The 12,388-nt window shown below is 37.2% G+C and overlaps 1 protein-coding gene across 1 annotated transcript; it reads left to right on the forward strand.

The window, feature by feature from the left end:
* Positions 1–1,394: 1,394 nt before the first annotated feature.
* On the forward strand, positions 1,395–12,260 carry LOC145778791 (lipopolysaccharide-induced tumor necrosis factor-alpha factor homolog). Its single transcript, XM_082590375.1, has 3 exons — positions 1,395–1,570; positions 9,606–9,687; positions 10,227–12,260. Exons 2-3 carry the CDS (start codon positions 9,675–9,677, stop codon positions 10,652–10,654), a joined length of 441 nt encoding a protein of 146 aa, XP_082446501.1. The 5' UTR covers positions 1,395–1,570; positions 9,606–9,674; the 3' UTR covers positions 10,655–12,260.
* Positions 12,261–12,388: the final 128 nt, after the last annotated feature.

Genomic DNA, 12,388 nt, shown 5'->3' on the forward strand with positions numbered 1-12,388 from the left:
TCTTTCTTTGATTGCTTGATTACAAAAAGAGAGAAAACGGTGGTTACTGGAGTGGTGTGTTGGTATCATCAATCCTCTTCAGAGCAACCTACTTATGTCATGTCGGGCAAGCAAAGACGCCCTGGGCCACTCACGCGCTGTTGCTTTTTTCTTTTTTTGCAAACTATGAAGGAAACACTAATTTTATCAGAGACAAAACCATTCTGGAATTGCGGGGTGCATGGTTGCTACTTGTTTGATGACAAAACAAAAGATTCCACAGCAACGCTCTCGTCCATTGCTTGAGGCAATAAGCTGCTGAAAGCACGCATTCGTGCTTCACTGATGACAAAAATTGATTTGCTTGACTGTTTGTCGTCCATCTTAATCCAATTTGATATAATCTACATTCCTTGTCACTTGTTTACGCCATAAAACACACTTTCTTACTTCGGACTGGAATGGTTGATATCAAAAAATCACATTTGAGGTGCATTGTGATGGTCCTTGTAAACAGTTAGTCATCCATTTACCCTTAGCCTAAGATTACATTTAGAGGGATATCCTCTTCACCTTTTCTTTACCACAGTTTGTAACGTATGTATGCTTTACTTTTGGAAACATGACAAGAACCGCTTGTACCTTTTCCAATGGTGGAAATTATGCATGTTTCCAATCCAGCTAGTCAATGGAAATGTTCATACAAACCGATCAAAAAAAGAATTTCTAGTTCAGTTAATGAGTAGTTGGATAACTTTTGAATATTGTGGGTAACCTTTGCAACATGCATTTTGGTTGAACCTGTGAGTTGAGTTACCGTACTTTTGCATAATGCAGTTTGTAACAGTTTATTAAATAACTTTTGTAATGCTGAAAGCAAGTATATATTATACATTATGATGATCATTGTTGTGTTTTGTTAGCAGTAGTTTATTGGTGTTAGTTAATTTTTGTAGACATCTATGGAATGTTCATCAAACTAATACTTTGTGCATAGCCTAACCCAGTGGTTCTCAACCGGGTGCCACGGCACCCAAGGTTGCCATTTACGTTTTGCAAGGGTGCCGCTAGTTATTAGAGTAGCGTTATCAAATATGCGCATAGACATTGAAAGGATATACGCTAAAACTCAGCGCAAATTTTGCACTGACTTTGTTTGAAACGAACTTAATTAAATTGTACATGATATGATACGGAGCTGTAGTTAGTTTTGTTTTTGCAAAAACTCTTTTCAAAACTATTTTTATTTTATGCAGAAACTTTTTGGTTTGACTGTGGGTGCCACCAAATTATTTGTTTGTTTGCAGGGTACCGTAAGCTGAAAAAGGTTGAGAGCCACTGGCCTAACCTTTTAATATTCAAATATTTATATTTAGGAGCATTGTTTTTCACTTGAGCTGCTCTATATTCCACACGTTTTTTATAAGATGGTATATTTTCATTAACTAACAGCATCAAAACTCAGCCTGATATAAATTTAAAATTTGATTTTTTTACCTAACATGTTATGCAAGAAACTTAAGAGGTTACTACCTGAAAATTTTTCTCAACAATTTTTGAAAGAAACTGCTGCTTGAATATCCACTTAAAGGTGAGATATTATTTTAAATATTTGCGAGTGCCACTAATTTTTATTTTATGTTAATGACTTAACAATGCATCTGGCAAGCATGGAAATTGAAAAATTTGGAATTGTGAAATTATATTAATTTTAGATGGATGACAACAAGCACATCTTTTCTATGCATTAACTAATCAAATATAGGCTTTGTATGTTCAAATTGTGGAAGTGTGTTTATCACATTACATTTTCATGTGCTATGTTTACCTTTTGTGTATCACAGTAAGTTCATTTCAAAATAAACTTTTTAACATCAGACATTCTGATCAATCACAATATAATATTAATCAACAGATATTTTGTTTGATGTACATTGCTCTATTGTCGAAAAAGAAAATAATGAAACTCAATCTCCTGCCACATAATTACCTGGCTTCTCAATATAAAAGAGATATAGATTTGTTTTGTTCATAATTATACTATGAACATTAAGTTATGTGTTTTCTTACTGTATTTTAGTGCATGTTTGTATGCAATCAAAATTGCACTAGTGGCTATTATTATCATGTATATATACCATCATAAAAGTCTCAGCATGTGAAAAGAAAACAGTAATATAGGCCAATTTTTTACACTAGTAATATTACAATAGTTTAAAATGTAATCAGTACAAGTTGCTGTAGATAATGTCCACAGTGTTAGTCAAAACATTTGACTTTTCTCATTAAGCAATGCACATTTCACCGGCTAAAGTTCTTTCCCATTCGATTTTACAGTTAATCCTGTTTTGTGGGGGATGGCAGTTTGTTTCTGTACAGTACAGTGGGACAGACCACGCCACCACACTGCGGTAGATTGTGCAACAGATGACACACTCACGCACAACACCACAGCCAGCTTTGTGCACACTTTTTTGTATGTGCACGCACGAGGAATTTAGTACACATCACATTTTGTTGTGTGCGTGGAGAGAAATACAGACTTTGGAAATGTGAGCGGTGTGGCAAGACAATGGGACTTATAGAAATTGATCATTTATCTTATACAACATGACAAACGGTTTTTTGAAATGTTGATCAAGTTCCAGTATTGGATTATATTCTCCAACCATTTTTGTCATGCGTTCAAACTTCACTGTTTCCTTTGAAAAAGGACTGAAAAGCTTCTCGTTGTAAAACATCAACATGACGTTTTGCCAGTGAGGTATTCAAAGAAATGTATCAAAAAACGAGAAACTACACTCTTTTATAAATTCAAAGTAAAGGGCTGAGTCACTAATCTAATCCCTGGTCTAGCAACTCAATTTGGAAAAGGCTTAAACCAGAAAATGAAGATTGAAGCCCTATTCCCTCTCAGCAAATTAGCCAATGTTATGTTGACTCAACGTCTGTAGACGATAATTGAGTTAGTCGTGCAGGAGTTGTGGTTCCTTAAAGGGGCGCGAGAACAGTTAACATATTTTCAAAACTGCTGCATTTTTGTGGCACAAGTTAGTTAAATCATTCATTCTTTTACCACTCTAGGTTCACGGTGTCATGTTTGCGCGGGCAACTGCTGTTTCATACATTCTGAACTGGTGTTATCTCATTTTTTTAAAGAAATTGTTTATCTCTGTGCTTAATCGTGGGTGTGTTTGAGTGAACTGAACTGCCCACAAAACTTAACAGTGCACAACTGCACATACATCCAAAGCGCAAAATAAATCAAGTTGCGACAAGCAGTTGCCAGTTGCCACAAAAGGAACCCAACGTCTACAAAGGTTGAATCAATGTAAAATAGACTGATTTTGCCTGACAGGGAATCGGTCACACTTACCAATTCATAGCCTGATGATATTAAATAACCTGCACTGACTGGTAGCGAAGCTGGTCAATAATTTTTGGACATTTCTTCATCATTAGCTATCAAGTGCTTGATTTCTCAATGCTCATTGCTCATAGATAAGTAGTTTCCAACTATCTAGCTGTGAAACTGAACTGCTCAAATCATTGTTGAAAACCGATGTTGTCGCAACATGCGTGATGTTACTTCCTTTTCCACTTTATTCAAGCACTGTCTGCAGCCTGTGTTGTTTGTGAGGCATGAGAATTCAGCTTGCATTGATACTGTGATACAAAACAGGATAAACAATCCTTCGAAGCTCACATAAGTTGCCTTGTTACATCGTTTCAACGCCTGGCGACGCTGAAACGATATAACAAAGCATTTACTGGTAGGGTTAAGCTTTTCTTCGAGGTGTGTGCGGCAGTAAACATGATACACTCGCATACATAGTATCCACATGAAGGCAACTTTTGCTGACCGGATAGCGCTAGTCGTGGTTGCTGCTGCTTCAGTGTTGATGTTTTTGCCAAAAAATTGCGTTGAAACGCGCAGTTTGGTTTCTTTCTTAGTCACCACAGTCATTTTGCCGTTATTTGTTTTCCAGGGCTACGTGTAACTCGCTACAACAGCTAAGCTTGACAAACAAAACTAGCGTGATTGCGAAGATAAAAATTTGCTTCTTTCTGTGCCTCGGGCCTGCCAAGTTGGTTGTTACTTTGCTTTGTACTGCAAATTTAAAATTACCACATTACTTCTAAATGCGGGTCATTGTGCAACAATCTATCTTTTAACTTTGTTTGTTACGGAATCGACATAGCTTTGATTAGAGCATCTTTACTTATTCAAACATGGTTTGTTTTTAGAAGTTAACGTTTCTAGTTTACGATTTAATTAATGCTCGGCTCGTCAACTTGAATGGTGGTAGCATTTTTTCAGTTATGGCGTTTCGTTATACAGAGCGGTAAAACATAGAAATGGTTGATAAACTTGTATAGACTAGTGGTGTTACCGGAAAAGGAAACTTGTTTTGAAGCAAAAGTAGTTTGCTTAATTCGTTTCAATGTGAATTCGCAACAAAGCAATACTATTATGTAGGCTCACAAGTAATCAGCCCATATTATTTCAAAATACTTTTTTTTTTCAAAACAAAATTTATTATCTTGATTTCGTTTTTGATATGAAAAATTTTGCTTTGAACTGTCAAAGAAAGCCTTCCATAACAAGCAAATTGTAAAACGTGCATTATGTTTTTCGTCAAAAATGCAGCATCGTGATTGAAAACGTCACCAATGGCCTTCCTACTACTTGATCCACCCTTTGGCTCTATGCCCACAGTTGAAGCGTGGACGGTTGAAGTTGCGCTACAGCTTTTGAGGATGCATATTTTAGCTTACAGGAAATTCGTAAAAAAATCATTCACACATACAAGCTTTCGACCAAAGTTTCCTGTGGTGGTGATGACGCTTTGTGAACCCAGCTTTCAAAACAACGTGCTCTGATTGGTTCATGACGTATTGCGCAAACACCAACACTGATCGCAATGTCAACGTATCACGTGGCTTTTCTTTTTATATCGTGCTGCCCTCTGAAATTTACGTAATACACACGAACAATTAGGCATCATCCCCACACTGGGATATTCGTTACATTTGCAATACCTATTGAAGAGATACCACACTTGTGTAGTAATGAATACGTGTGATGTTATTATTTATTCTGAATATTCATACAAAATACCTCATATTTGGGGTTTCATCAGTGAATCGATTAAAAGCAAAAGGCAGAATTGAAAGCGATTAACGACCGATCATCAAACTCAACCAATTCCGTTCGTTTTTACATTGGTTCAACGTCTGTAGACTGTAAACGTGCAGTGCTGCATCAATGTAAAAAAGGTCTGGTTTGCTCGAGCTCGGTCGTAACTCGTAAAGGTCAGATCAACCGCTCTTTGCTCACTTTTGCCTTTTTTCTTTTTCTGTGATTGTGCTGCCAGATTTTGTTTTGTCGTGGCAGACGATAAAAAAGAAACTAAGCTTTTCTCTTCTTTATCATGTAGTAAGAATATCTCTCTTCGACATCTCGCCGATCTCGGTCTGTTTTTTAAACATGCGCTATGTCTGCGACTGCGAGCCTGTTGACGTAGATATTTAGAGTTTGGGTAACAGCAGTAACATTTCATATAATTTATAGCTGCCAGCCTTCAACTGCCACGTTCGTAACATGGAGCCGGTACTATGAAAATACATAAACACTGACCATCAATGCATGCCAATAACATCAACATTCATATCTTTAATACCGAGCAGTGTGTTGCGGTCAAAATCGTACTTTCATTTCAAATGAAGTTCAAACATTGTACTGTGCTTGGTGTTTGGAATGCCACTGTGAACTGACAGGGCAGTGCAATGTGACTTTCCGAATAGACCAACCATTGGCAGAAATTGTATGATAAGTAGAATTGTCGGGCCACGTGGCACTGCAAGTAGCTACCTTGTTTAAAATACTTTTACAGCAGCAACAATGCTTACAACGAATAAGAAATGTTGCAACGAAATATGACGGTGTGAAAAAGTGTTTTTGTGTGGGTAATACTCATGGGTATATACAGTATGCTAAACTTTTTAGTCTGCGACAATTCAACGGAATTGAACAACAAAATAATTTCTTGGATCTCTTGTGCAGTGCCCTGAGTGAAACTAAAAGTTTGTTAACCTCGATGTGAATCATCGAAAAACTGACGTCCAATCGATTTAATCCCTGCGCTGTCCCAGCTAACAAAATTCATTCGTTTTATATTAATTCAACGTCTGTAGATGTTAGATCTATTTGAAAAGGAGAATTATTTTTCTAACTGAAATTGTGCTGTCCGGTAATGTTCAAAGCAGGGTTCAAAGATTCAAGTTGACACACCAGAGTTCATGCGTTAGTGACATTTTCCGTTATATGCATGGGTCAACTTGCATTCCTATATAACTTATGGACGAAATGGGCCAATTCATGACTTTGAATGCACATTGAACTGAATACATTGATTCAATGTAAACCTGCGTTGAAAACTTTGGTCGCTTGTGAAGTTGGACATTTGTTTGTGCACAAACAAGGCTTAACTGGCTTATGTTCTTTTTATCTCTCAGTTGCGTCAGCAAAGTTTTAGCTACAGGTTGTGTAAATAACAGGGCTAGCTTCTACTTTCCACACGTTAACAACCTGCGGGCACCTCACAACAATTGAACAAGGTCAATCAAGGCTTGCGCTTCATTTTGACACCCGATGGTTTATTTTTTGACGCTTTCAGTCATTTTTTATGATAGGATCCTTTGTAAGCTGCGTGTTTGTTTTATTTGTAGCCTATATTTGTGTCAAAAAAGACTTATGCCCAGTGGAAGAAAATTGAAAGACCAAAGAAGAGATCGGATGGAATTGATGAAAGAAGGCATCAATGCAAGGAAAGTGGATAGAAACAACCTCAACAACTGGAAAGCATGACAAAGGAGGTGTAAAACTGGCGGACTCATGCGAGCTGGGACAAACTCCAGGTTTCACCGACGGACCATGAGATAAATGGATGATGGTGATCTGTGTAAAGGTTGCATAAAATTACAATTACGTGATATGGGGAAAGCATCCAACTTCAAGTAACCACAAAATAAACTTCATCGGATTGCTTTTGAGAACACGTGAAAATGGCACAGACGAAGCCGACTACATAAACAGCTGTCTGTCACAGTATATTTTTCGCAGGCGATTGTCATTGTGCAAACGTTACGCAAGTAACGTATAGATAACATTCACAGTTGCACACCACTATTTTAAGAAACAACATTCATTGACCTGTCAATCAACTCAAATTGAGACTTGCAAAGCATGTCACATTCTTTTTAAGTCTGAAAACAGGCGACCAATTTTTTTACTGATTTTTCTAATTTTTTGCAACAAAAACGTTATCTGACTTTTACATCTAACAATGCTTTTAATGTGATTTTACCTTGACAGCACGTATCGTGACCTGGTAGAGTAGCCGGACAAACAACTTTAAGAGAGTAAAGCCTTTTTTTTTTGAGCGATGGTGTAAATGGAAAAAACAAAAATAGGTCTACCGGGAGGTGTTTTTTGTGTTAACAAACAGTATTTTTGAGCGAGAAGGTAATACTTTCGAGAATTACTTTTCTTCATGTTTGCCTGACTAGGCTGACTTACATCTTCGTGACAAATATAATGTAGCAAGTATTTTATTATAGCCGACATATTGTTTTTTTTTTCTATTATCGTACTGTGTTTCCTGTTTTTGAAGTTAATTTGTTAATTTGCTGTATAGGCTGCCAGGGAAAAATTAAATTTTCTTCCCTTTTGTTTGCTGAAAGCTGCTAAGTCCTTTTACAAAAAACTGCTAAATAGTATTCCAGAAATAATTCGCTGTTTGCTGGCAATTTCACCGTTCCTGCTACTATCTCTCAAAAACTGTTTACATAAAACACTGCCAAACCCTCGAAAAATCTGCCAATCCGCTCTCCAAAACTACTGAACCATTTTTCTCACCTGTCAAGCGAGGTTGAAAAGTTTGTTTGTTTGTTTATCTTTATCCTGCATTGCGGGAAAGCGGACTTGAGCGCTATGCATCGGTGTACGCCTTCCGACATACACCTGACCCACGCTGCAGCCGACTGCAATGTCTGTTTTCCGGTTGTCTACTTTACTTATGACTTAAATTTGGTACTACCCATTACTCGAAATCGATCACTAGGTAGAGGCAATTATCGTAAAGTTTCTTGCCCAGAGAAACAACAGCAAGTGCGGGTGGTTGGAGTCGAACATGCAGGCTCTCGACTGCGAGCCCAACGCGCTAACCACTCGGCCACGGCTGCCGACTGCCAGGTTTGGCAAAATGTCAAAACGACTGGCAACTCTGGAGAATTGATGTACTACTTTTTCACGTAGTTAAGCCGTCCTAATTACAGGGCTTAGCAAGTCGGAATTACGTCAGGCAGAAAATTGCCACTGATTTGTAGGTGGTTACGTGGTAAGACGAGAGAATCAAAAATATAATAGATTGACATTTCAAGTTTAGAGTAGCTCCTGTCTGAAGTAATTTGTAAGTTTTTACACAATCATCTCAACAATCATCTCACGTTGGTGTTTATTGACGAGCACATTTGTAAAGTAACTTTCGTTGCTGATTAGCCACTGACAGTTCAATGAAATTTGTTTTGAGATTCCAAACATCCGAATGAAACGATTCACTGCACTGTCTTTAATGTTGTTTTTTTATAATTTTTGAGGCTGCATGATTTATCGTGCATACCGTTTACGATAATTCTGTGCGATCCGTAGTCCGTGATTTTCCACTGTTTAGTTCCTTTTCCTGTCGCAAACTTAATATCTTGAACGACTGTGATCGTTCTTTGCCGTTTGGGATGCTGTTCATTAACTTAAATTGATACACTGAAAAACTGGTAACGGTGCAAATAATATACCACTCCAAGGTTAGAATTTACCTACAAGTTGGTTGTTGTTTTGTTGAAAAAGTGCCCGTTAGGTCAGTAGTAGTGTCGGATTTAGTACCAATAGTATTGAGCATGATTTCACCGTCTCTATTTAAATATCTATTTCTGCCCAATGGCTACTCATTGGTGATGTTACGCTACAACTAGCTTACATGTGGCTGTGAAGTTGTGTGAAGGAGGCTCTTTACATTGAGTCGACGTCTGCAGACGTTGCGTCAATGCAAGAAGGACTTAAACTACTGGCTGAGTTGAACACAGTTATGGACTGAGCGAGAATGATCTACCTGGTAAACCACCGTTCCAAAATTCAACATTTAGCCCTTTGGAGCCACCTCGCGTATTAGACTGAATGTAAAATGGTTGAAAAATCTGACTGGTCAAGGTTAAGATGTGCATTTTATTTTTTGCAACCGCCTTGTCAGGTCCTAGTAGAATTGTGACTAGAAGAACACGCTGTGCAACAACACTTCCTGTTTTTATCGTTTTTTTTTTTCGAACGAATGTTCTCAGGCGCACAACACTCCTTAGTTATTCACATTAAAACCGAAACAAAGCAAAAAATAAAAATGTTCAAGAACCCAATTAATCCAAGAACCAATGACAATTTCTTATTTTTGAACACCACGAATCCACAATATATATATATATTTTTTCGAAAGCGCCATGTTTGTTGTACTGCAATGGGTTTTAAACTTAAGTTTATCTCTGACATTCCATGTAAGCTTGTAAACTTTTTTCAGCTTTCAGATTCAATCATCAATGTCCATTGTTGGCAATTAAACGAAAACACATTTTTGAAGAAATTCTCTATGGACAGCAAACGTAAGTAATATGCATTAATCCATTTGCTGTTACACACTAGGTCAGGTATGGATAACGTTTTTAAGCAGGTCAAGTTCATAAATTTTGGGCACTGATCAGTCAGAATGCAGCAGACTCGTTAACGATCATGAAAGTCTTGAAAACATTCGCCTAGTAACTCCCTAAGTTACAAAAACTTGACTGAGAAATTGTTTTAATTTATTCTTTTACACTTTTTTAAGTAATCCTTTCATAAGCTGAAAGTAGCAGGATTAGATAGGTAGATAGATAGATGTTATTTGCTATTATTAGCTAAAGCATCACTGGGTTATTGTTGTAGTTAATAGGCTACGAATAATTAATTGTATGTTGCATAAAATATAATATTTATTATAATTTATATAATGTTTATACATACTATTTGCATTAAAAATTTTATTTTACTCATGCTGAAAAATTTCCATTCAATATTTCGCTTTGCAAAATCTGCAATACTTTCCGATCCCCGTCTAAATGGCTGTTTCAAATTCTTGGTATAAGCTAATGTTGTGTTATTCCAGAACGTCTTAGTATTCTGGACGTGACCAGCCTAACTTCTGTCGGTTCTGGATTGCCTGACGAAGTACAGCATCCTCCTCCCACGTACCAAGAACCTGTTTTCGAAAGCCTTGCCACTTATCACATATCGAGAAACAACGCCCCTCCCCCTTCCAATCAAATCATCCCTACCACTATGGACAACGCTTGTAAAATTTACTCGAGGGTGTCCCAAAGTGTGACGTGTCCTCGATGTCATACTGACGTCATGAGCGTTCCTCAACCTGAAGTTGGAACTGGGACGTGGATGACTTGCATAGCTATCTTACTGTTGGGTGGCATCTTAGGTTGTTGTATTATACCGTTCTATCTCAACATAACAAAAAACCATCGTCATAGATGCCCTATTTGTAAACAAACCATCGATATTTATAAGCCTTGCTGTGCGTAAGAGTTTTGCTACTATGAGCGATACGTGGTATTTCTCTTCATCTGTGCTTTGTGCCGCGATGCATTGATAGCAGAGACTTTGTGAGCGATATATGGCGTTTATGAATAAGCGGCCTAACATCATCGAAATAGTGTCTAAAACACATTCACTGTGAAAGTGGGCTTTTGTTACAGTCTTGTTTACCTACAACGTCAGTTTTCGCCGTTTTATGAAACGATCTTGTGCGCTAATTAGTGTCCTCTGTGTTCTCCACATTAAGCTACTTCTGTGTAGGTGAACCATTAAGCTACTTTTTTTCTGAAGCTTCAGAATTTTCAAGCAGAGGTTAAGTTGTTGGATTACAAAGACGTAGATTGTTTATTCCGCTTGCATGCACAATTGCACACACAGCAAGAAAAATCAGAGGGATCTCTAGACGCACATGATACGACGAAAATAATATCAACGTTACCTTGCTGCTGACTAGGGTAGGTTAAATAAGTGTTGCCAAGTGTTGTTTAAATTTTCTAGCTGAAATAATGCTTAACTATGTTGTTGCAAAGCGTACCAAACATCAATGCTTACCTGTTGAGTGTTGTAGTTTAAATTGTAAATTACTTTCAGCAGCAACGAGGTGTCAGTTTAGCTTTTGACTTCTCTGAGAAAACTCACTGTTTTTATTCCTCGAGTACATATGTTGATTTCCATACCTTGTCACTTATGTTGTTTTCAGAACATACTACGCAGTTCACACTAATGCTAACAAGCAACCAAATATCATTATATTCTTTTTCTTTGGGGGGAGGTGCATCGTTATATTATTTTTATAATTTTTGCTTTTTTTACCACGGCAACTCATGTCGAACAGCCAAACGTTAGAAGCTAAATGTTAAAACTGCTTCTTACCCGCTTTCTTTTATGTTACGACACAATATGAGAATTGCATCATGATGCCAATGGTTCCATTTTACTACAATCGCTCATCTGAGAAAACTAACCTTTTGTTCCGCCACTATTGACAGTGTTTTGTGGATGGAAGTTGATGCTTCAATTAATAGCTGAGTAGATTTTTGTGCAAACCACATATGATATAACTGCACTATACCACCAGCAGAATATTGGATTAGATTTTTGGTTAAAATGATGCATCAACATTGCCACATGTTTTCAACAACTAAGTGTTTCATTTATGTGATGGTTTATACTGTAATTTATGTATGCTTCACCCGTAAGCCTGCAATAAGCACAAATTGAGCGTTCTATACATCATACAAAGCTGAGTTGCTTATTTATAGAACAAGCTACTGTAATACTACAACTACAGAACTTTTGATATTCTCTGTATGAGAGTAGATTCTAGAACACCTGTTGGAAGGTTTTCTCAGATTCTGAGTTGTCACATGCCGGGCTTCATTTTATCGCTTTTTTAGTACGTAGATAGAGTGTAGATGTAGATTTCTTTCGTAGACTACAATAGACGGTATGTTTTGGTGCAGTGTTGTAAAATTGATGCAGAAGATTTTTTATCGTTCCGCGTGCTATTTTATATTTTATTGCAGTTTCCTCTCCATCATTTTTCAACTGTATTTTTAACATTCAATACAGTCACTGTTTACGTCACAGACACTTAGCAATCTTTGAATCAATCAATGGTCCCTAGTGGAAGAAAGGAAGTTGTGACATGCAAATAAATAAAATTTTATTTTCTTTCATTGACTTGATTGATTGATTGAATCTTTATCCTCGGACTGGGAA

Source organism: Aplidium turbinatum, chromosome 10 (genome assembly GCF_918807975.1).
Source record: "Aplidium turbinatum chromosome 10, kaAplTurb1.1, whole genome shotgun sequence".
NCBI classification, from domain to species: Eukaryota; Metazoa; Chordata; class Ascidiacea; order Aplousobranchia; family Polyclinidae; genus Aplidium; species Aplidium turbinatum.